The sequence below is a fragment of the Lissotriton vulgaris genome, chromosome 10 (genome assembly GCF_964263255.1).
Source record: "Lissotriton vulgaris chromosome 10, aLisVul1.2, whole genome shotgun sequence".
Lineage (NCBI taxonomy): Eukaryota > Metazoa > Chordata > Amphibia > Caudata > Salamandridae > Lissotriton > Lissotriton vulgaris.
The window spans coordinates 24,007,652-24,034,088 of NC_141698.1; the positions used below are offsets into that span (position 1 = coordinate 24,007,652).

Here is a 26,437-nt window from a genome sequence, read left to right on the forward strand (position 1 = left end):
ACATTGGATGCTCTCTCTCCTTCATGCAAGCTCTTCTTTGCTACTTCCTTAGCCTCTTCCGGCAGTTGGTCAATATGCAAAGCAATGTCTGACCACATTTGGCGACCATAACCCCCTAAGATCGCCAGGGAGTGTGCTGCCTTTACTGTCAAAGCGGAGACTTTGGGGTACCTGTTGCACTTTGCAGGCCCTCTCCAAAGCAGTAATCCATTTGTGGATGTCATCCCCTTCTTTGTAGGGGGGCACAATCTTGCTTAGGTGTCTATTCTCAGAGGACCTATCTTTATCCTTAGGGATATTGCTGCCACCAGTGGGTTCTAACCCACTCCCTCTGTGCTCTCCAGCACGAGCAAGCTTCTCTTTGGCCAGGGCAACCTCAAGTTCCTGTCTTTCAATCCTAAGAGCAGCTTCTCTCATTTTGGCCTCATGTTCCCTTCTCTGAAGGGAGGCCATCCCTCTCTGAGCAGAGCCATTTGAGGCCTGTGAGTGGAAAGAGTCCCCAGAGTGGGATCTCCCTCTTCTCTGCCTCTGGCTAAGCCCATTTAGGGGTCTGAATGAGGGCTGCCCATACTGACTCCCATTAGTGCTTAAGTTAGCCTGGCTAAGTCTTTTGACTGTGACCTGCCTGCTTACCTCAGGATCAGACTCATCTTTTTCTACCCCATCTCCTTCCTCATCTGGTACAGGAGTATCAGTATTATCATCTGAGGAGGGGAAGACTCCATCTGCACTACCTGTATCACCTGTCTTAGGTGACTGTTGATCATTCTCTTCTAATAACTCAATCAGGAATTTGCGGGTAGGGTTTGAACCCTGTTTTAGCCTTCTGGAGGTGCCAATTGTCTCAACTCTGGAAAGGCTAAGGCTTCATATCTCGAAGCAGTCCTCAAGGGATCTACCTCTACAGTCCGTGAACCACTGGGGTTCATTGTCTGAGACATGGTTTCTAGTGAGTTGTGGTGTTGCACCTACCTACGCTATATGTTTTTCTAAAGAACCTCTCTAGGAGTTGTAGTCAGGGTGTGCTAGGCCCTTGTCCTTCAACAACTAAGTTCAGTAGAACTTAAGTATACTAAGACTTGTTTTTATATGTACCTACAGGTAACTATGTGATCTTTCAAATGATATCTCAAGATTACAAGAGGTAAAACAATAGCAAGCTCTAATCCCAACCGCTGCACACCAATGTGAGAAGTTGGCCTGGTATATGATGTTCACTATTCTAGTGAACACCTTGCACCAGTCCAAACAACTCTTATGGTGATGGCTGTAAAGTCAATCTTATAGACCAGCTATCCTAGAGGTAGTGTGGGCAGAACAGTCTTAGGCTAAAAGACTCTTGAGGGCGTGTAAAGCCAGCTGTTTTACCATATGTAACCCCTTGAATACCAGATGAAAGGACACCACACAGGATATATATAAAATATATATGTATGCATTCACTAACACACTCCTCTGAACTCTTTATGAGATCAGAGGCAAAAGCACATAACAAGTTACACTTAGAAATACTTTAAATAGCACAATTTACAGTTAGGCCCTAGGGGCGCGTAAAACCATATACTAAGTAAGTGGTATAAGAACCACGACTTGGGAAAGGAAGATGCCTAGGGCATCGCTAGGACTACACTATCTGACCCTTAGGTTAGGAGTAGGAGGCCCACAGGCGGCGCGTGCAGTGTCAGTACACTCACACGAGTCAATAGAAAGTCAATAGGAACTTAAAAAGGTAAGTAATGAAGTTTTAGGACACTTCCGGTCTAAATAGGATTACACAACTAGCAAAAACTAGACACTAGGATAGTCAATCCCTACAGAAGCACCGAAGTAATCGCGTTACCTCACCCACAGGCTGCGGGTGCATAGGTGTCAAAGTGTGTCTGGTTTTCTCGTTGTTTCCTATGGAGCCTTGGAAGAAGATGCTGCAGGCGACCAGGAGGAAGATGTCCGGGTGGATTCAAGGGTGGATCAGAGTTGAAGAAGACCTGAAAGCAGAGGGGACAGAGTCTGGGTCACTAGCCAGTGCATGGATGGAACCAGACGTCATCGAGGAGCAATCAGGTGCTGTCGTGAAGCTTGTTGTTGTAGCCACGCGGACCAGGAGGCGTCGAGGACGACCAGGTGCTGGAGAGGAGCTGTCCCACGTAGATTCTCGCAGATGGAGGGGTCGGCTTCAGGATCGGAGCCAGCAAGCCTAAGCAAAGGCAACCCACGCAGGATACACACAGAGCTTCTGGTGCAGACCAGGAGGGTCTGAGGTACTTCACCTTTGCAGGGAAGCAAGGGCCAGTCTGGAGCAACCAGACCAGCAATGGATTTGTCAAAGGATCGTCGCCACAGGGCTACTAGCCAACTGGCCAGCAACCGGACAACGCGTCGAGCAGAACACAAGCAGAAGAGCCCCACGCAGATCTCGTGGAGGGCTGATCTTCGGTGCAGGTGGAGTTTGGTGTCTGGGTGTCTCAGTCCCCAGTGCACAGCTTTGAGGATGCCTCAGGAGCTGCGCTGTTAGCAAGTTGAAGACTTTCCAAGTTGCCTGGTTCCACTGGTTCCGACGCCTTCCATGGGGCTCAGCTGTGCTGGAGTCGTGCAGTGGGGTCAGAGAGGTCCGGGAGTCGAGGTCTTGCTCTGTGCTCAGGTTCCGGCGGGAACGGAGACAAAGCAAGCAGTCGAGTTGCTGGATGGTGCCTGGTTGCCCAGGGTGGTCACTCCTTGGCCACAAGGGAGATTCAGTCTTCAGCTCAGGTGAATGTCGAAGCATCCAGAGTTTTGGTTCAAATCGATTTCAGGATTAATCTAAAGTCTCCTGGGTCAGCTCCTACCTTTATACAACTAAAGGGGGCTGGTTTGCTCACTAGGTCCCTCCTATGGGTGGGACCAGGAAGGGGGGTGGTTACACCCCCTTTCCTTTGTCCAGTTTCGCGCCAGAGCTGGGGCTGGAGTGCCCCAGCAACCGGTTTGAACTGGGGTATGCATGAAGCACCTAGTTTGCTCCAGGCAGTGTCTAAATCTATTCAGCCCTCCCTGTCCCAATACAGATCCTCCTGTCTGGGGTGGTGCTCGCACCTCCCCAAGCAGGAAACCTATTGTCCAAACCTCAGTGATTGGAAGGACTCCCAGCAGCAGGTCAGACTTGTGTCTGTGGCAGCAGCATCCATTTTGTGATGCTGGGGCTCTGGTTAACTTTAACCGGGTACAGTAATTTCAACAGGTCTTCTCCCTCTAGAAGGGTGGAATGCTACCCCCGTCGCCAGGATTGGCGAGGGGGTAGTATTCCAAAGCGTATGACACATTACACAACATGTTTGGATAAAGCCAAACCAAAGTTAGCATTAACCGCGAGGATTATAATGCACTTAAAAGTATATGGTATGGCAATATCATAGAACAGCTATTAGGACATCTCACACATAACAAAGCACTCTGCCTCCAGGATTGTTAAAGTTTGCCATAGGAGTGACTTATAGGTTACTATGTGTCTATATATAAGGTAGGTATAAGAATACTATACCTAAGCAAGGGGTGATTACACAACCTCGCCCCAGCTGAGTGATCAGCCAGTTGTGTCAATTTAGGTGGGTAGCCAGGGGTGGCATAATATATGCTGCAGCCCCTGGTAGGCCTTGGGTGCACCTATGCCCTGGGTACCTATGGTACACTATACAGGGACTCACAAGGGTGACCAATATCCAATTTGGTACGTACCTACAGTACATGGAGTCCATTTTACAGAGAGAGCAGATAGCCTGGGGTCCTGAATAGCAGGATCACAGGCCAACTAAGTCGAAAACCAGCTAAACACTAGGCAAAAAGTTGGGGGCAACCATGGTCCGGTATCCACCTTCCTACACTCTCTTTATCCAGAGGTGCAGAAAGAGGTGCCGTAGGATTTTTGAGTAGCGTTTAGCAGCCTGCAGGACCATAGAGTCCGGTTTTGGGTGGCCTGTGAGGCATGCTGGGGCGTCATCTGTGGTCTTATATTTTTTTATCAAGATGTGGAAGTACCGCTGGCACAGCGGCTGTGTTTTTCATGATCCTAATACCTTCATCCCAGATGTAATCAATTATGGGAATAGCTATGACAGACTTACTAAATGGCTCTTTAAAATTGTATAAGAAACAGTCAGCTTGCTTGGAAGGCATTGGTAGAGCAAATCTTTTCGCTGCACGCTACAATAAAGTGTGAAAACCAACAATATCCTCTGGTGTGGAATCTACCAGAGGTGGTAGTGAGGCAGGCAAAGACGCAATCGTCCCATTTCGAGGCAGTATTATGAAATTCTCCCTCTTCTTTTGAAGAGACCGGTTCTTGGAGAGGAACAGATTGCGGAGTGTTTGGTATAGAAAGTACCGTAGGAGTATTCACTTGTACTGGTGATGCCACCTGAGGAAGTGGAGCTCTAGTAGCCGGATCTGAAGGTGGGAATTGTTGATGTAATCTTGTAACATGAACTACAGATCTGATAGTAACGCAGAGGGCATTGTGACCTTTCCTGATACTGATGGTGTTCTTGTTTAAGGTTAAGCAAAATAAGCTTGACCATAGTACTGATGATAATCATCCTTGTCGTCCTCTAGTTGACAATTTACGTGCAGCATGGACGGGCTATACACATCCTCAAAAAGATCTCTCTCTTCTTTGGAATCTCCCTCCTGCAGAAGATGAGTGGGCAAATGAGGTGTAATCTTACTGGTTCATGTATGCTCTGGAGTAATCTCGGTTGTCAGTGTCTTTGCAGGTGAAAGGACCACCGCTGAATTTTTGTCTACCATGGAGTCAACAACAATGTCTTCCATTCCACTACCTTCCACTTCGTCGTCCACAATGACTTAGTCGACGGATGAGACTTTGTCGATGGCTGTGGCTTAGCCGTCAAAGATTTTGTCTATGCCGGTGACTGCACCGTCGACGACAGTGGCATGGTAGAAAACAGTGACGACCTAGTCGACCACTGTAACCTCGTTGACTTCTCGTCAACTTCGCCAACTGCACTTTTTCTAATGGTGTAGTTGTCAACTTCAATTTCAAAGGCGGCAAGTGTTTTGTCAACAAAGGCTCCACCTCTTTAGATGAATATCTGAGAGGAATAGTCGACAAAATTAGACCCAGCGTTGTCGACGCTAAAGAGGTAATCTATGATGAGGGCCATAGAGCAAGTCGATGTCGACGTGCCTGAAGTGCAGCTTCTTGTTGCAGTCATTGCTGAAATATGTTTCTTTGCTGATAGGGAGCTCGCCGATGGTTTGTCAGAAGAGGACTTTATGAATGTAAATTTGAGCTCTGTAGGTGTTGTTTTTGGCTCAGAAACAGTCTTAGATGGTTGTTCATTCTATGAGAACCTTTTTTGCGCTCAGAGGTAGATTCACGAGAGGACTTTTTGGCGCATTTCCTCACAGGCTCTTTATCCAATTGTGAAGATTCCCTTACCCTCTTTGAAGACATTTTAGAAGAAGTAAACTGCTCACTCTTAAGATTCTGATACAGGGTCGGACCTGGTTTTCAATTTCTGGAGCCAGATAGGGCTAAGGGTTTTGTTAGGAAAGGCGTTACATATCTTGCAGTCTGAAACCTCATAAGATGGATACAAACAATGCAGTCTTTATGAGGGTCATCTATATAGAATTTCCTCTTCAAACAAATGGCACACTCCCTGAAGAGGGCCTTCTTGGCCTTATCAGCTATAGTCCAGTCAGATTTGGTAACCACCAATAGATATACAGGATAGATGAATTATCTGTCTATGAATATATAATAAAATGAAAGTACTTTCCAGCAGAAAGTCGCCCAGAAATGTTCTTTAGATGAGAAAGGTAAGCAGAGCTCAGAGGAGACTCCCTAGCACAACGTGCGATAGAAAATCGGAGGTACTGAGCTTCTCTCTGGAGGGTTCTTGAGGGTGATTCATGCTGATTGGTTAAGGAAAAACGTTGATCTTTTTAATAATATTGACTGATGGGATAATAAACTAAAAGGTCGTATGTGAATCTATGAAAGTTACAATACTGGAGTAAGAATTGTGTCTGATTGTTCATGATCTTTAGAACTTTGGGCAGGTGACAGAGGTGGGAAAGCATACAGGATTCCTGAGCTCCAGTGGAACCAAATGGCATCTCCGAACAAGAATGCCCTGGGAATTACAACAAACAAAAGTTTGGACAATGTGCGTTCTCAGTGGTAGTGAAGAGGTCGAGCCAGCGTTCACCTCATTGCTGGAAGATGCTCTCCTCCACCTCAGAGTGTAGCTGCCATTTGTGACCTGCTAGGTAACGTTGACTTAATCTGTCCTGGCACTCTCGGATCCTTACAGGTGTAGTACAGCCAGGGAGATGCCCTTGCGACACAGCCAGTTCAAGATGCAAATAGCCTCTTGGCACATATCCCTCATCCCCACTTCGCCCTGCTTGCTGCAGTATTGCATGGTGTTGTGCTGTCCAGGAGTCCCTGCACCTGTTCCCACTTGATGGAAGGGAAGAATGGATGACTGATGTAGAGGTCAGTCAGAGAACAGAGTCTTCCGATCTCCACCTCTCCCAGCTGACCTCCCCAACCCAGCATTGATGCATCAGTTATGACTGTTAACTGTGGGTGGAGTGAGGAGATAGGTCTACTACAGGTATAATTGAGTCCAGTAGCCACCAGTACAGGTGGTTATCAGTTTCCTCCGACAAATGGAAGAAATCTGAGATTCCCTTGGTGCTGAGCCCACTGAGACAGATTCTGCTGTGGAGCTCGCATGTGCCACCTAACTAGGGACACTAGGAAGATATAGGAACCCAAGAAGTCTCCAAGTTCTTACTGTGATCCAGATTAAATGTTGAAACATCAGGATCATAGCCCAAATGACCTGGTCACGTTGAGGAGGGACAGCTCTCAATAGCACAGTACCCAGGATAGCTACAATGATGGGGACTCCAGCAAAGGAGTAATGTATGACTACGGCACACTGAAGGGAAAACTCAGATGTCAATAGGTTGGCCATAGTCTGCAGGTGCTTGGTGACCGAGGTGAGCCCAGCTACCACAACCAGTCATTGAGGTATGGGAAGATAGGCGTTAGCAGCTTTTGCAGATGGGCAGCTACCACCATCTCTTTCACGAGCATCTAAAGAGTAATGGTGAGGCCAAAGTGATTGCAGTGACGGAGGAGGCAAGAAGGATCCTGGACGGTGGCGGCTCCACGGCCATCGTCCTACTTGACCTGAGTGCCGCCTTCGACACTGTAAATCACAGCATCCTAATCCATCGCATCAGTAGGATTGGGGTGTCAGGAATGGCGCTCACCTGGCTGGAATCATTCCTCACAGACAGATCCTTCCAGGTATTCGAAAAGGAGTTTACCTCCTCTAGTAAACCTCTTAACTGTGGAGTGCCTCAGGGCTCTTCCCTGAGTCCCACCCTTTTTAATGTTTACCTCCGTCCCCTAGCTGATGTCGTCCGCCCTTTTGGGGTGAAAATTGTCACCTACGCGGACGACACTCAGCTGGTGGTAGCACTGGACCCCCCTCTCAACTCCACCCACAGCCTACACAACTGCCTGGAAGCTGTTGCGTCCTGGATGTCGGTCTCCCATCTAAAACTTAACGGGGACAAGACAGAGGTAATGCTCCTTGGAAACATCTCCAAATCCATCGATACAATCTGGCCCCTCTGTTTAGGTAGCCCCCCCCCCAACCTAAGGATCAAATTAAGAGCCTTGGGATCTGGCTCGACCGCAATCTCACCTTCAACTACCAAGCCACCAAACTAGCCGCCATCTGCTTTGGGCTGATGAGATTGCTCAGAAAGATTCTCCCCCTTCTCCCGTTTCACTCCAGACGAATCATGGTCCAAGGGCTAATCCTGTCACGCCTCGACTGCGGTAACGCCCTATACCTAGGCGCCCCACAGTCCACACTGTCCAAACTGCAAGTTGTCCAAAACTGCGCAGCAAGAATCCTCTTGAACTTCCCTCGCCGATCCTCAGTAAAAGCCAGATTGAAGGACCTTCACTGGCTACCCATGAAAGCTAGAATAGAATTCAAGAGCATGTGCGTCGCGCACCGCTCCTACTGGGGAACAGGCCCCGCCATAAATCAACATTTGGTTGAAGCAACCCATCCTCCTCGAGCCCTCAGATCCGCTACCTCCTACCTAACCTCCGTACCACGTATAAAAAGAGCCAGATGCGGAGGCCGCTCGCTTTCCTACAACTTGGCCAGGATCTGGAACACTCTACCACTCACAATCAGGTCAGAATCCAACCTGCTCACATTTCGAAAACTCCTAAAAACTTGGCTTTTTAATAAATCTCACACTTAACCCACCCTCTGCTCCCCCCACCCCCGCCCTACAGTTCAACCCTCCAGTTTGTCTACAGCGCTGGGACGCCTTTGGGTAGCCATCGCGCTTTACAAATTTTCATTCCATTCCATTGTGGAGTACCTAGCACTGAACGTCCTTTTGGCCTACTTGAAGACGCAGATAGTTCCTGTGGGATTGATAGACTGGTGATGTGGAAATAGGTATCCTGCAAGACCAATGCCAATATCCAGTCTCACCTGGATACAGGGCAGACCAAACTTGGGCTAGAGTGAGCACTTGGACTAATCCTTCTTGAGGAAGAAGCCCAGAGGGCAAAAATTTGAAATAGGATGAAGCCCTCACCATCTCTAAAGGTCTCCAGTCCAAGAGAGCCTGGATCCATCGACAGAATGCCAAGTGGTCCTCCAGAGGTTGTCGTGTAGTTGATATATTTGGGGCGTGGACAGGAAGGGTAAGGACCAACCATCCCAGACAATATGAATTACAGGTTAAGAGTGCATGGCCAGGAGAAACACTAAGTCAGAATTTAAAACTTAACGCAGCGCTTTGCATTGTCTGTACTAATAAGACTTCATTACTACCCAAAGAAACCCATTTTAGCGACCTTATAATACCATATTGGTTCTTAGTTCACTGCACTATATTTGAAGGCAATATCAGAAGGATTGCAATTCATGTGCTGCAAGTAATAAAAGGACCTCTGTGTCAAAAGCACTACCCACTTACCTATCAACATAAACTAAAACTCTGTCATTGGCATGTCACGCAATGTGCATTGCAGAAGACACATTAACCCTCTATACTACTTTAGGAGTCAAAACTAACTAGACAAAACACAGATTTCTCCAGCAAGGTTTAGCCGGCACACACAACTGTCTGCACCAGGTGCCTTAACCCCATATATTTTAAAATGCAACCTCTGCAACCATATAAGCCAGAACAGATTTACTGTCACACTTCTTGTTGCCAATTTCTTTGTGGCAGTTTAAAAAAAAAAAAAAAAAAATGCAAGTGTACAAGTTGTCTGTCAGACTCCTTTTCATGACCCCATTCCTTGCGACTCCACGCCCTTTTTGTTGCTACACCTTGACCCTCAACAAGTGAGTTCCCGGAGTAAAGTATTTCCAATGCCAGCAGTGGGAAAGCCTATTATTGGTGATCATAATTGAGGGACAGAGTGAACTTTTTCTGTACGCTGGATGGCCCCTTCAAGAGTTTTACTAAATACTAAATGGATGGGTTTATTTTTAGCCTTTGCAGGTAATGCTTTCCACACTTTTGATCCAGTAATACAAAATAGCCAGTCACCCTTCCCATGCAGACGAGGCTTGGGAACGAGTAAGAGTTTGGAGAATCTCTTCAATCTCATTGATCAGTCTCAGAGTTCCAAAGAATAGAGTTTCCAAACAGTAAACACAGAAACAGTAGTTTTAACTCTTCAGATTTTCACTCACCAGATAGTCCATACAGTGCTTTCTAACCACTTCATGCATGTCCTGGTCTCCATAGATCTGGTCAGCTGTAAAACAAAGAATCTATGGGCACGCTATAAGAAGCAGCACAAACAAGCTTTTTAACCGATTAGCAATTACACTTGGGTGTCAAAGGATTTGGCATCTTTAATTCATAGTGTTTTTTTAAACTATCCATGCACAATCCACACCTTATCTCTTACAACCAAGTAAAAAAGTATGCACTGAAGGCTTTCCATTGTCCTTATTAAACCTACTACACCTAAGTAAAACGTTTAAAAAAAATGAAGCAACAAAACAAATCAGAAGTACAATTCACGATCTCAGTGAGACTGGTTTAATCCCATTACTTGGAAAAGAAATATTGCCCTAACAAATATTAGAGGATCAAAGATAGTTTGAGACAAAGCAACATGCAGCCTTTGGGATCAGCGGCCTTTGGTGCTTAGGACACACATCACCCTATTGTACTTTATTTAGCAAATGACTAATAGGATAGGACAAATAGGATGCGAATATCAGACTATGGTGTAGGGGTCAAGGGTCTCCCCTTTGCGTTCGCTACTATTCCAATGTACACAGACAACACCCAAAACCCCATCCACTATCTATCACTTAAATATGGCTACAATTTGGAAAAACCGTCTTATCCCTTGGTGTATCCACAACACAGGTGCTGCTATTGCGATAGTACCACATGGCCAGCAAAACGGCGAACAATGAAGACGGGGGGGGGGGAGGGCGGAGAAACAATCATGGGTGTTATTTTTTGGTACAGAACTTACTTTTATCCTGAAATAAACAAGAGAACTAACCTACCTTCTTACGGACATCTTCACACATCTACAAAATGACCATTGGATGAAGCTCACTAAATTCCAGAGATCACATGTAAAACTTGAGTTTGATAGAAAATGTGATGGAAGATTAATAAAAAAAAAAATAGGAAAGGCATTCTGCACCTACATATAGGATAACAAGACCACATAAACCCTGTCCTAAAAGCACTTTACTGGCTTTTGGATGAATAGAATATAGTGCGCTGCAAAGGCATGAAGAGAGATAGACTCCCCTCTCCTCCCCCCCTACAGAGACCCAGCCTTGAATCGACTAACATCAGTAATGTCATACTATTTCCACGATGCAAAACTGAGGAAAGGATCACAAGACTCAGTAATTAACAAAGGACAAGAGAACAGTTCATTTTTGGCCACCTGCCTGCAACCTCCAAGTCACATACACTTATGCCATGTCTTTATTACCCTCCATGGCTTGGACAATTTTAGGAAAGTGCTTTGAAGTGACCAACATTAAATGTTTGCACTGTATAACACATTAAACACAGAAACTGCAAATAATTACTGTAGTGGAGTTGCAATTCCATCCAAGTAGTCAAAAAGCAAGATGTGTCAGGTTTGACAAGGCACCAACTCAAATACTTGAACGAAAGCAAAATCAGGATTAGGTTCTTTTCACTATTAAGCCAAGATCAGACTGAAGCCAAAAGGATACAGTCAGCCACAGAAACAAAACACCTAGAACTGAAACTCAAGTTCTTTAACCTAGTAACTGCAATGGTTCAAACAGTATTTCTTCACATTGAATAAGATGGCGGAGCAGAGCAAACCCCGAAACACTGAAAAAGCTAGTCATTCCCTTTATCGGCCAGAATAACATGAACAATGACAGAACAGAGGGGGAAGAGAATGTATTCTTGAGAAGGACAGGGAGGAGAATAAAAGGCTACAACAGTTACTTCAGAGAGTAGCCTCTAAACCTCCATCACAATCCATCAGGACGGCCAAAGCAACAGTCAGATTAACTCCAGCCAAAGCCTTTGCTTTGGCTAACTTGAACTGACCAATGGCTTCAGAGCAGATGGAAAGTGCACATAATTTACAGAAGGTCTGGAGTAACCTTTGAGATGACATCAGGAGGAGGTGGGAAATATTTACATTTTGCTGCCTCCATTAATTACAGCAGACAGCAAATAACTGAATTATATGCCTTCTTGGAAAGGAGATCATTTTAACTGCAAGATATTCTTCTCACAGCAGTTACTTCCCAAAACCGAAAACACAAATAACTAAACTCCTGACTAATGCCGGAGATCCTTGGATCACTGCAGATTAGATCTGCTTCTTTGGATTGACTAAACTGTCCCCAGTCTGCAACAGAGGTAGTTTGGTGCCCCAGCCTGAATTACATGGGTAAAAATGATCGGCCAACTAGACGGTAGTACAAACAGTTTACCATATGAACTGATACATTATAAGAGCAAAATAGTTTTCTCCAAACTGACAAACGTACAAAGAGTTCATGAACGAACAAGGAACTTAAGCCATGATCAAGCGCTCTGGCCAAGGAGAAATGAAGTACAGCCAGCCAACCCGAAAGGACGATACTGGGGCATACATACAGAGGCAGTTACGTTGACCAACCTCACAGTGTGAACATACAAAGGTAAATCACCCTCAACCATTCATCATGAAGTAGTTCTTTTAAGTGTAAACAGACAAAAAAACAACTTTCAGAACACTTACACGTAAGTCATTTCAGTTAATGATCTAACAACTGCTTACAAGTACAATACAATTGGTTTAAATCAAACTCTTAATAACACACAAATATACATTATATATATATACACACACACATCTATATACATATTATACACATACACAGTCCGTTTTTGAAGGCCCGCTTTTGCTTCCCTTCCCGCCTCCAGAAGAGGAAGAACTTACTTTAGTCTGGCCCCTTCTCGTACAGATGTAAACAAGGATGTGGTTTCTCTACTTCTCTACTTTGCGCCCACAAGTAAGGGGGGGAGTGAAGCTGGAGTAATATGCAAATGAGGCAACACTTCGGCAGCAGTTCCAGCAAGTCACATGACACACACCAAAGGCTTTCTTAGAAATGGAGGCAAACATTTTTAGCTGTGGTTTTCTTAGCAGTTACTCAGCTGCACCACAGAGCAACCTTATTTACCACTGATGGAGAAAAAGCAACTTTTGCAGCTTGTCTGTGCTAAGGAAAACTTGAAGCATCTTTTCTTCAAATTTCTTCATAGTATGAAAACAGAAATTGAGGAAACTACGCCATTTAAACAATGCACTTGAGTTACCACCTACTTTGCCAACAAACTGCCGGGGAAAATCATGTCAAATGCCATAGGCTGATCTGTGCACACTCACTGCAGATCAGAGGTATGAACTTGACACTAGAAACAAGAGCAGAATACCAACATTTGATAAGTCTGAGGCATGTCCAATTAATTGGCAACGGCTCATACCTTTAAGTTATGGTTCTTCGCCAAACAACCGTCTACCAGTGCTATAATAATTAAATGTATCTCGGAATAAGCAGGGTAGTGCGTGCTTACAGATTGGTTCACCTTATTTCAAGGGCCCATCCCAGTCAAATCTTACTGAGTTTTAGCAGTTTACCACAACCACCGATTGCAATTAAGTAGGCAGTAAGAGGGGTAACGTTTCCTTATATTTTGGGCTTCTTTGAGCAAAAAGCTTTCCTGTTCAAATGTCGAGTTTTTTGTTGTTGCTTTTTTTTAAAGTTAAGCAGTCTTCACAGGAGTAGTGTAGCTCCTTCAGTGTTCATTTGTGTCCATGAATTACCAACACGTAAGGTTCGTCTTAGAATGCTCAAACACAAGAGTGCATTCAGGTGCAGAAAGACTGTAACCAAACTAACCAGACATTTTGTTGAATTGAAACACACAGAAGATTTCACATGGACAGTACTAGAAAAACCCTTCATACCATCACACATGGGGGATGTATCCAAGTATCTATTCACTAAAGAGCAGCAATGGATTTACAAATTGTCCGCAGATTCCCTTGGGCTCAACAATGATATTCCATGGGCCAGCCTCCGATGATGGCATTATTTTGTGTCACAGCCCTTTTTGAGACTGGTTTCATGAAATTCTATCTTCTTTGTAGATACAAGATAGTGAAACCATCTTTTACTTTCTCACCAGTCTCTTAGGAAAGATTTAAACTTTAGGAACCCATTGAAGAAATTAGTTGGTCCATGGATGATAACCATTTTGTACTATACAGTAGGTTTTTCTATTATATATCAGGTTTCATCACTACATCTATAGGTCTTCACCATTTACTTGATTTCTGATTGATTTTGTTGTCAATTGACTTGAGATACACAATACACTAACTCTGTAGTTATTATGTCATACCTAATTTAATTCATGCATTGCAATTACCTGAAGAAAATCTTTAAAATCTGTTTTCAAATCTTCTTTCAATTTCTCGTATTTACGAGGGTTTCACGTACAAATTTTGTTTAGCGTCTTTGTGCACTACTTTCAAGGCGCCGATAGAGATTGCGGGAGTTTTTGAACTACTGTACGAGTCCTAGTGACGTCATCCTGTAGTTCTCCCTAGCCCCGCGATAGTGACCAAAACAACCGGCGGCACCGGAGAGTTAATAGAGTACGCCGCTTCTTCCTTGCTATGGTTTATAGGCACTATGTTAAAGTGCACAACCAGCACAACATGCTAGATATAAGAAATGAGGCGTTTGAGTCACGGTAAAAAGTGTATTAGAGGCGGCTTTGGATTGACGAGACTCCGCCCTATACACTAATATTGCTTAAATTTCCAGGAGACAGAGAAGCAGACGCCTCCCCCCTGACTCGGCAACGACAGACAGGTCAGACTTTGGTAGATCTTACTGACATTGCATTGAGAGATTCTATCTTTTTTGGTTCATTTGACTTGACCTGTTGCTTTAAAAAGTAGTCTCTGAAATCATCTTAGACTTAGGTTTGTGCCAGCCACAGAGCGTTGGTATAGGGTTGCTTTCAACAGTTGTACTAAGTGTAGCTTTAGTGATGATTGATCACTCTGCTTGAGCCTTTGCTCTACCAGATCAGATGAGTACCCATGAAAGAGGTTAAAATGTGTGTATTGGGTTATAGAAGGCATATGCGTCCAAGGAACTAGCTCTTTACTCAAGACACTATACACTTCTCTTTCATAGAGCGGGGCCTCCATCTTCCTGAGCAGGGTCCAGGAGAGGTGAGGTCTAGTCCCATGTCAATCTGGGTGAGTGCTGATTTACAATTCTGATTACAAACTTGTTACGTATACAATGTACATATGATTGAGACCGTCGTGATTGTTTTTTCTAGATGTGAGACACACCAGTTTTGACACGGAGGAGTAGGATTATGGACTAAAATGTCCATCTATATCCTTTTCATTTGAATAATAGCATTTCATCAGTTTTCCTTATTTTCTGTATTCACATTAGCGGTAGCAAATTATTAGAACAGAGGCCCTGAAGAAAGCCTTGGGATACTGTTCCCCTATCGGCTGAAACATGTTGGCCCTTTTTTGGTAGTCAAATATTTGTTTGAGACTGCCGTTTTTGCACTGTTCTTGATTTTCATTAGAGGGTAAGACCGCCTTCTGAATAAAATGTCCTTTTGTCTGTCTTTGCCACTCTATTTTATCTCATCACGTTCCTCTTTCTTTGCACTGCAGTAATTCCCATATTATTCTATCAACCTCATGGTCAGCACAGTGATTGTGAGCTAGACTCACAGACTCCTTTTGGAGAGTTGGTGTGGATATGGTCTCAATGATCTAGAGACAGACCACCCCACGGCCATGGATGACCAGATGAGAATATAGATCATTATAAGACATTTGATGGGAATCCATTTTTTCTTTGAGTCACACTGACAATCACCTTTGTTCTTGATCACAGTTCATTGTTGCGACTTTTACTTTTAGGCTTGATAGGAGTTTTTGCATCCTCAACTGATTTAATTACATTTGCACCTATCGAATGGTTTAATATATCCATGTCTCTCAGACCCCTGGTTCTCAATTTGTATTATGATTGATGTATGGGGCAAGGCAGGTCTTAAAATATCCCTTGGACCCTATTTCTCTTTGCGGTGTTATGGTGATGGAATTCCAGACATGTAGGAACTGTGATAATCTGCCCCCCACAGGAGTGGAATGCTGTAGGGGAGACAGAGGGACGTCACTGTTTGGGAGTGAGAGAGGAGCGGTTGTTATTACCTCTTCCCTTATTATTATTGCCTCTGTATCCTCCTCTAAAGTAGCCCTTGTTAGAGAAGGTCTGTGTGTGCGTTTTGAAAGATGATGTTGTATCTGCACCGATTTGCTTGGAGCCTCCTCTATAAAAGGAGCGGCGAAAAGAACTTCTAGTCTGTGTGGATTGTAATGCTCCCATAGACTTAGCTGTATCTGTGTCCTTTTTCATTTTCTCTAGTATAGTGTCTACTTCCGGCCCGAAAGAATTGGCTTTGATTGAAGGGCTGGTTCAAGATGGTAGTCTGTACCTCCGTCTTGAACCCTGAAATACGTAACCACGCATGTCGTCTGAGTATAACACTAGTATTGACTGCTCTGGATGCTGGGTCAGCTACATCTAGTGCACATTTAATTGAGGCATTAGATATTAATTTGCCTTCTTGTAGGAGCTCTGTTGCCTGATCTTTGTATTGATCTGGGAGGTGCTCTAGCAATTTTTCTAATTTATCGTAGTGAGCCCTGTCACAGCTTGAGAGCAGGGCTTGTGTGTTTGCTATGCACCATATATTTGTAGCCTGCGCAGCAATCAGTTTCCCTGGGGCATCTATAACTTTGAATTCCTTGTCAGGAGGGGGCGTGTCACCAGAAGTCTGAGAATTAGCTCTCTTCCGTGCATTGGACACTACTAGTGAGTCTAGTGGCAGATGTCCCCTAATATAGACTGGATCAGATGGTGCTGGTCTATATTTCTTCTCTATTCTTGGATTTAACACTCTACAACGCACAGGGTCTTTAAATATTTCTGGAGCATGTTTAATGAAAGTTGAAAGTATTTGTAGAGCGCACTGTGGCCAAGCAGCTTCCTGACGCTGAAGGGATAGGACGGTAACAGAAAGAGAGGGCACCAGGAGATTACTAAGAGGGAAAAGCTTGAGCAAACAGGTAAGTTTTAAGCGCTTTACGGAAAAGCAAATAGTCAGTAATAGACCTAATAGAGAATGGGAGACTGTTCCAGAAGCGCGGGGCAAGGGTAGAGAACCTTGTGCCGCCAGTTCTGGACTTACGGAAGCGGGGGACACTGAGAAGTGCCTGACTGGAAGAACGGAGGTCGCGGCAGGGGAGATAGTGAGTGATCCTAGAATTGATGAAAATAGGAGCCGTATGGGGGTGGGCCATGAAGACTATACATCCCAGTTTAAACAGGGCTCTCTGCAGGATGGGAAGCCAATGGAGGGACTTGAGTAGAGGAGTAGTATGATGAGACCTAGGAAGCCGGTGGATGAGACGGGCGGACTGATTTTGAATGGTCTGGAGGCGGCGCTGCTCGTAGGCTGGAATGCCCACATACAGGCAGTTCCTGTAGTCCAATCCAGAGAGAATCATAGCCAGATCCATTATCTTGAGGGCATTAGATGAAAAAAAACGAGAGATCTTGCGAATAATCCTGAGGGACAGGAAGCAGGATGACACAACAGAGCTGACCTGCGGGCGCATGGAGAGGTCCTGGCTGACCTTGATTCCCAAGGTTCTAACTGATGCGGAGGGAAACGGGGAAGGGCCGAGAGTGGGAGGCCAAAAGGCAGAAGTCCAAGGGCTAGTAGGACCGCCAGTCAGGACCAACTCCGTTTTGTCCGGGTTGAGCTTAAGATGGTTTTGGTTCATCCAATCAGAAATAAAAATAAGGGTAGTTTGAAATCTAAGAATGGACTCAGAAGAGGGGAAAGATCGAAAACAAGCTGGAGGTCGTCAGCGTAATTTTATACGGAGACCCCCATATTGAGCAGTGAAATAATAAGGGGATAAATGTAAAGATTAAAAAGGAGAGGGTAGAGGGAGGAATCTTGGGGAACTCCAGAGGACACCAGAAGAAAGGGGGCGGAGAAGCCAGAGAGGCGAACAGCTTTGAGGAAAGAGGCGAGTCAGGAAAGAGCGGTGCCCTGGATGCCCGCTGCCCTGACACGGTCGAGAAGGATGGAATGGTCGACCGTGTCAAAAGCAGCGGACAGATCAAGAAGCACCAGGACTTGGGGAGAGTTGGAATCCGCCTTGCTCCTCAGCTCATCCAGGACAGAAAGAACCACAGATTCGGTCGAGTGGACCGGACAAAATCCCGCTTGGTGGGAGGCCAATAAATGGTTGGTCTCAATGTAAGTCGACAAGCAGGAGGTAATGTGGCTCTCCAAGATTTTACCTAAATAGGGGAGCAGGGAGATTGGCCTTAAGTTAGCAGGGAGAGTGTGAGAAGTTGGCCTGATATGCAGTGTTCACTATGTATCAGTCCAAACGACCCTTATTGACGATTGGTTGTAAGTCAACCTTATAGACCAGCTATCCTAGTAGCATGGACAAGAGCAGTCTTTAGGCTAAACTCTAGAGGGCATGTTAAGCCAGCTGTTATACCATCACATTTACCCCTTGAACACCAAGTGAAAGGTCACCACACAAGTTGTTATGAAAATAAAAGGATATTTATTTAGAACACAACAGCCCTGGACTCTTTATGAGGACAGGGCGCAAAGCACAATACAAAGCTCTTAAAGAATTACTGAAAGTCGCACAATTTACACAAATGCCCGAGGGGCACGGAAAACCATATACTACAAAAGTGGAATGCGGAATTACTAGCAGGTAAGTACTACTCTCAAAGACTTTAGAAACGCTAGGCCTACAATACTGAACCCTTGGATTAGAAGCAGGAGGCCTAGGGACGTCGTGTGCAGAGTGGAAACTCTCACGCGCAATGCGGGACAAAGTCTATGGTTGCTAGAAATTACTAAGTTAGTGTTCTCGGGCGAACCAGACTAGGTAGGTCAAAAAACGAAAGTGGATCTAGACAGTTAGTCTACGCTGGAGCACCATGGTACTCTGTTTACCTAGCCCAGGGGCTGCGGCTGAATAGGGTTCAAGTGTCGTTGGGTTTCTTCGTTGACGAACCAGGAGCCTGAAGTGGAAGTTGCTGGCAGGCGACCAGTGAAGATGTTCCGGGCTGATCCAAGGACTGGATCAGCTGAAGAGGGTACCTGTAAGCAGAGGGAACCAAGTTCTGAATCACTAGCCAGTGATTAGATGGGCACCAGGATGGCACCGGATGAAGTCACCTCGAGCAGGTGAGTGGGCAACGCTGGGCTCTGCAGTCTCTCGGACCAGGAGGCGTTGTCGGCGACCAGGATGGAGGTGCGAGCTGTCCCACAAAGGTATCTGCTGTCGACGATGTTGGACCCAGGATTGGGGCAACAACTCTTGGCAAACGCAAGCCCACGTGTTGGACTCAAAATGGCATCTGGAGTGGACCAGGAGGGTCCGGGGTGCTCCTCTGTTGGAGGGGAGCAAGGGCCAGTCTGGAGCAACCAGACCAGCGATGGAAGTGTCGTCGTTCGTCGTCAAGAGGGCTACAAGCCAGCAGGCAAGTGGCAGGACAACGCGGTGAGCAGCAAAGAGCAGAAGGGCCCAACGCAGATCTTGTGGATGCTGGGGGGCTAATTTCGGTGCTGGAGCTGCTCAGGGTTAGGGCTTCTCAAACCCCAAAGCACTCACTCGAGGATCCCTCGGCGGTCGTGATGGATAAGCGTCGTGCAGTTCTGAAGATGGCCGGTCCCTCGAGGTCTCGTCACACCCACGGATCTCAGCTGGGCTGATGATGTAGGTAGAGGTCAGAGGTGCCAGAGAAGCCGGGTCTCGTCGTGCTGGTCGGTCTGATTCCGGAGGAAGGACGTGCAGCAAACCGCAATGTTCTTAGTTGGTGCCCGCAGATGCAGGGTGACTACTCCTTAGTCACAAGGGAGAAATCTTGAGAAGAAGTCTTGAGTTCCTTTCGTAGAAAGTAGTTTCAGGATTCAAAGATGATCTAATTTGAAAGGGTCCCCGCTCCCACCTTTATTCTAAAGAAAGGGACTGGTACGGGACTAGGTCCTGCCCATGGGTGGGACCAGGAAGGGGGGTGGTTACACCCCTCTCCCATGCCGGACTTTCCCTAGCTCAGGGACTGGTGTGCCCCTGGAACTGGTTCAAACTGGTAGATGCACAGTGAGCACCGGGGTGCCACTTGCAGTCACCTTCCCATTCAGCCCTGCCTACCTAGGATACACAAAACCCTGTCTGGGATGGTGCTAGCACCGCCCCTGACAGGAAACCCTTTGTCCAAGCTCCCCTCGCTGGAAGGACTCCCAGCTGCAGGGGGTCAGACTTGTGTCTGTGGTGGCAGCATCCATTTTGTGATGCTGAGGCTCGAGTTAACTTTAACCGGGGTTCACAGTTACATACATGTCGTGTCCCTCTAGAAGGGTGGAATGCGAACCCCGTCGCCAGAATTGGCGAGGGGTTAGTATTCCAATTCGTATGACACCTTACTCGACATGTTTTGATAAAGCGATACCAAAGATAGCAAATCACCACGAGGATTATAATGCACTTAAGAGTATATGGTGCGCGTTATCATAGAACAGCTATTAGGACTTGGTTCCGCAAGCTGCAGACGGGCTCAGCTCCTGCCAGAGCACCATCTCACATAATTCCAAGCACTCTGCCTTCAGGATTGTTAAGGCCTGCCATAGGAGTGACTGATAGGAATACATGTGTCTATTTTAGGGTTAGATATAGGTATACTATATCTACAGCAAAGGGTGATTACACCACTTTGCCTGAGGAGGGATAAAGGGGGATCGGAACAGCCAGAGAATAGCTCCCTTAAGATGCGGGCCGGTGCACAATCAACAGGGGATTCCGACTTGACCTTCCTGAGCAGGGCAAGGAAGGATTCCTTCGAAATAAGTGGAAAGTGATTAAAAGAAGAGGACAATGGAGGAAGGGAAGGAGGGGGAAGAGGAGAAGATGTCAGAGGGATGTTCCGTTTGATATTGGCAATCTTCTCTAGGAAAAAATCATTCAGGGAGAGACAAAGGGCCAGGGAAGGCACAGGGTTAGGGTGGACACGGTCAGATGCGGCCAGGTCATGAACAATGGAGAAAATCTCCTTGGATTTGTTAGCCGCAAGTAAGATTTTACCAGAAAAGTACTCAGATTTAGCAGAGAGGATAGCTCTCTTATAGTTCTTTAGCAGAGACCTATATTGATCCCTCAGGAGGGGACAGTAGTTGCGCCTCCACTGACGCTCTGACTGTCTAAGAGACAATTTAAGGGCTTTGAGGTCACTGGAAAACCATTTGTTGACTTCGTGGAGGCGACAAGCCTTGACCCTCCTGAGGGGGGCGACCGAGTTACAGGAAGTAGATAGCCAGGTGTTAACGGCATCGACTTGGAGATCGAGGGAGAGGTCCGATAAGTCAGGGAGAGAAGTCACCAAGGAAGAATGAAGAGCATTAAAGTCCACCCGGTTCCAATTCCGTGCTAAGATGTTCTTGGGCAGTGGGGGCTTATCAGTGACTGCAAGTTCAATGGAAAAGGTGATGAGGGAATGGTCAGACCAGGTGCAAGGGAGGATAGCGGTAGAAGAGATGATCAGACTAGTCGTCCAAATCTGGTCAAGAGTGTGACCATGAACGTGGGTGGGGGCGTGAATGGGAGAAATAAAATTAAAACAACGAAGGGTGTCAGAGAAATCCTTGGAAGTCTGATCTTCCCTGGGGTCACCAGGCCAGTAATTGAAGTCACCGAATAGAAGAACGGCAGAGTTATTAATCACAAGGGTGGCCAGCAGATCTTGGAGAGCAGGCAGAAAATGGGGCACAGTTTGGGGGGGGAGGTAGAGAAGGACTATGGTAAGGGGAGCTAAAAGATTCGCTGAGCGGGCAACTAGAAAGTCCACATTGGGTATGGGAGGGTAGGGCAGGAGCTGGAACTGCAAATTGGACCGGATAATCATGGCCACGCCCCCGCCGACTTTCCCACCTGGACGATCAGCCCGAAAGGCATAATAGGAGTCGGGAAGTGCGGATAAGACATCGGGCGAAGAGTCTGCCGAAAACCAAGTCTCCGTCAAGAATAGAAGATCAGGAGACTCGGTGTCAAGCAGATTAAAGAGTTCCAGTTGATGCGTACCCGCCGAGCGGGAATTGAGAAGATAGGCGGAGGCTAGCGTCGTTGGGCAGGCGGGGCACACAGAGTGGGCAGCCAACAAGGATTTAGATAAGGGGACAACAAGGGGAGGGGGGAAAGGGGCAGAGATGCCGAAGGCAAGGATGCAATCAAGCGTGGAAGGGCTAATGGGCCTGGGCCCATTACCTTGATAGGCAAGGAGCTACACAGATGTATATGTTAAAAAAAGAGCAAGGTCTGTGGCCCCGGGTCCCGAACGGGCACAGACGGGCCCTCCTTTGGCGCTCCTTCGGCGCGCAAACGGCACGCCCGCTGCGCGTGGCCGCTGCGCGTCCTAAAGTGCATCGCTATTTATGATCCAAGCCCCTCCCCCAGCTAGACCGCTAACTCTGGTCCCGCAGGGGTCCGGGACTCGCCGAAGATGGCGCCCGACCTAGCCCTCCACAACAATCGGCACCAAGAAGCCGTGGTGGAACGGGGCACAGGGAGACCAGGTAACAGCGCTCAAGAGACTTTGAAGGTACAATTAATCACATAAGCACACAACACAATTTTTAAAATCAATTGTTTTTTTTTTTTTAAAGTTATTGCAGTAATGCAGCGGGATACAAGTTAAAGCAGAGGAGAATCCCTCGCAATCTGCTCGCCTTCCAAACAAAATAACAAGGTGCTGCCACCACCCTGAGCAATCGCCCAGGCCCCCGGACTCAAGATCTATTTATGATCCAAGCCCCTCCCCCAGCTAGACCGCTAACTCTGGTCCCGCAGGGGTCCGGGACTCACCGAAGATGGCGCCCGACCTAGCCCTCCACAACAATCGGCACCAAGGAGCCGTGGTGGAACGGGGCACAGGGAGACCGGATAACAGCGCTCAAGAGAGTTTGAAGGTACAATTAATACTCCTTTGATCATGGGTAGTATTTGGGTAGACCTTTGTGACTGCTCAAATGTGTCTAATAAAAAATCCTCCTCAATGGCATCAGAGTGCATTTTAACCCCGTGGTAAAGGGCAGCTCTATTTAAAAGGTGATTAAACCCAATGCTATCTTCTGGCGGGGAAGGTTTCGTTGGGTAGAACTGAGGATCAGGAATGTCAGGCACTTTAGGTGCTGGGTACTCTTATATATCCTCATCTGTAGGATATGTATCTGGGTTGATACCTTCATCTACAGGGTATGTGTGTGGGTCTCGTGTGTCACTCCCACCACCTATATCATACTCATCATCAGTGTGGTGTGATGATGCAGGAGATTGAACAGGAGAAACTCTTGGTAAAAAGTAAGGAGGAATAGGTGAGGAAGAAGGTGAAGGAGAGGAGGGGTGTATTGGCGAAGTCGCACAATCCTTTTTGGCAGGAACCACAGGTAAATGTGGTGTGTCTGCTGGTCTCTTTTTGTAGGGAATAGCTTCTACATGTCCAGTTTTTGGGTTGATATGGACCTTCTTTTGTCTAGGATCTGGCCTAAATAGTTCTTCCTCTGCTACCTTCTTCGGCGTCGATTTTTTCGGTGTCGATAGAGGTTGTTTTGTGTTTTTTGCTGTAGGAGTAGTTACAGAGTCCGGTGGCAAATTTCAGTGCCGAAGGTGGTTTTGGCTTAGCAGGCATGTTAGAGGGTTAAAGTGTCTCTGAATCAGGCCTTTGAGTCTTTGGTACCAAGGTTGGAGTCTCTAGAATGGAAGCAGGTCTCGTTGGCTTTGAGGCATCGGACGCTGGCTTTCCAGCTTTATTTTTGGAACCGGAAGGTTTCGGAGCCGGAGCTTTTTGCGGATCCGATACAGTTTTTGGCTTTGGCGCCGGTGCATCTTTAGGTTTCGGTGCCGAAGGGTCTTTGTCTTTGGGCACCGAAGGGTGTTTTGCCTTCGGTGTCGAAGGATGTGTGTGCTTCGGTGCCGATGGAAGAGGTGGAATTGGCACGTTTGGCTTGGTCGGTGCCGAAGCACCGGAAGGCGTAGTTGTTTTCCTCAGCGGGGCGTTTGAGAGGATATTTCTGTCCCGACTGGGCCCCATGGGCGGAGTGCTGACCGTTGCCTTTGGTTTGGGCTGTGTCTGTTGTGCAGGGGCAAGAGTACTCACGGGTTGACGAGATGGAATCGAGTCATCGAAGTCCTCTGCCTCTGATATGATCTGGAGATCAGGCGAGTCTTCCTCGGCGACGAGTGGAGCCTCGTCCTCAGATGTCTTCGAGTGGATCCTCGCCTTCGAGAGGTCTTCTTCGAAGATCTCCTCCAAGATGGCCTCCGGTGCTGGAGCTAATCTCCTCATTTCGTGTCGACGGGCCTTCCGATCCCGAATGGTCTTCTTCGATCGGAAGGACACACAAGCTGTGCAGGTTGAATCGTCGTGGTCTGGCGATAGACAGAGGTTGCAGACCTCGTGGTGGTCGCTATGAGGGAATTTTGCTCGACATACTGGGCATCTCTTAAATGGAGTCCTGTCCATGAGGTGTAGGCCGTACGGCGCCGATAGGCCCAACGGCCCACGTCGATGCACCGGAATGTAGCTGATGGTGTTGAAGTAGTCCATTTGATGTCGATATTGTTTGTATATGGTTTTTACGCTTCGAAGTTGCTGGAAAAGTTTTATCTAGCTGGAGCTGAAAAGTTTCATCCGAACCCAGTGGCGGAAAAAAACAATCTGAGGATGGAGTCGATGACCATGCGCAGTATTGTCCAAGGAAGGAGTCACCCATCTCGTGACTACAAAGACTTCTTTCAGGAAGACAACAACCTGCAATCCCAACACCAGGTGGCGATCTAATGCTAAGTGTACACTCTGCAGCTCATATGCCTCGAACACACCTTTCCTGCCACAAGCTACGGCTCATGTCCTCATTCAAGACAGCTCTTATCAATTTCTCCAAAGATTGTAACAGGTTGTAACCCCAGTGATTAACTTTAGCCAGCAAAAGTGAGTTCAGTCTGCATGTCTCCAGAAAAGTGATGGCTCTGCTGCCAGTGCAAAGTGAGCAATTTATCTCATATGCTCCTCTCTGGGTGAGTAGTCTATTTCTTGTCCCAATGCATGTGTGTTCTTAAAACTGAGGAAGATTGGAGGGCCTTTCGGTCATCTTAAAACCAACTGAAACATTTACCTGCAGCCATACATACACCTTTCTTTACTCATTTGTACAGTCATGAGTTGCAGAGTCTAAATGATGAAGAGATAGTGAAAGGTCAGTAGCTCGCTTTCTTCAAGAGTTGAAGTAACTTATGATAGATCTAAAAAACTTTACCATAAATAGTTGTACTTCTAATTAAAAACATGCCCATGACCTACCAAATCAATCATTCAATCTCAAGGCATAACCAAATACGGTAGGCCTAAAGCATGATGAGTGGTAAAAAGGCCTTGTGTTGTGGCAATAAAATAAACAAAGTAGAACACAGTGATTAATCGAGTACAACTGTGGACAAATAAGACTACATGAGCTACTGGTAGCTTTCCAGCAAACTATATGTAGCTCTCCTTTGTGCAGCCCAGTCTATTACATTTTAAACACGTGCTTGGATGAATTATTTAGAAACCAACATTTAAAAATGTATTTTTAGAACACAAAGGTGATAGTTGGGAGAAAAATGGCAGAGTTTGCTAATGATTTTTAAACCGGATATCAGAGTGATAAATCATGGAGCAATCAGGAACATTATTACTAATATTACCTTGATAGTCTGGCATGCCATGCCAGACTATTTATTACCATGCAAAGGCATTCCAAATTGACAAAACTTTCTTACATTATAGCAGACAACCCTCCCGATGCACAGAAGTGATCACTGCTGGTAACTTGCATATAGTGGCCTCTATGGGAAATCTTGTGTGATGGGGTCACTATAACAAAACGAAATAGTAGCAGCTCACGAGGATATTCATTCAACAAAAGTAGTTCCTATTACAGAAAAGGGTGGGGACCCCTGTTTTAGAATATGTAGTCTTGAGTTAATTCAAATCATGGACCGGACTCCAGAGAAGGTGGTCAAACCAAAGGCATATATATGGCAATGTGAAACAACACTGAATACATTTGAAGCAATTGTCTCAAAAAAGGCAAAACAGGTACGCCAAACATCTCACCCTCCCACAGTATTATACCACATGTTTTCCCTACAGAGACTTTTGCAGTTTGTGAGACGCATCAATCTGGTAGTCTGCCTCAAAAGAACTCTGCTAATAGCTCTCTTCCCTCACATACAAAAACCCCACGGTGTGAAGCATGCAGCAGCTGCTACTCCACTGTCCCCCGCGGGATATGTGACTGCACATTAAGCCAGGATGTACTATATTCAATACATCACAGCTGTTCATGCCAGGAGACCTGAACAGTGCTCATGCTTGCAAAGATGACTGTAGGAAATTCTCTATGAGTTCTGTGTCCTCAGCACTTTATTTTACTCATTAGACACTCCTCTGGTCTGCTATGCACTTGCCTCCTTTAAACTGGCCGCCATGAGAATCCATAAAGCACGCAGCACTTTACTTATTGCACTTTGAGATTATTTTTTAATGACCTATCAGTCTTTTTAATATTCATGATTGCACTTCTCTGATTCAACCTTTATGTAATGGGCAATATTGTGGGAACGGTACTGCCCTTATCTTGAATTTCTGCATGCCTAATTTTGTTGTAC

General features: G+C 46.2%; 1 protein-coding gene across 3 annotated transcripts in view; it reads right to left on the bottom strand.

Annotated features, from left to right (window-relative positions):
- Window positions 1-26,437, bottom strand: part of OTUD5 (OTU deubiquitinase 5) — a 456,714-nt gene that overhangs the window by 287,383 nt on the left and 142,894 nt on the right. For all 3 annotated transcript variants that reach the window (XM_086940296.1, XM_086940294.1, XM_086940295.1), the window contains exon 3: window positions 9,756-9,820. In XM_086940296.1, the coding sequence (XP_086796422.1) occupies window positions 9,756-9,820 (65 nt within the window). The remainder of the gene's footprint in view (window positions 1-9,755; window positions 9,821-26,437) is intronic.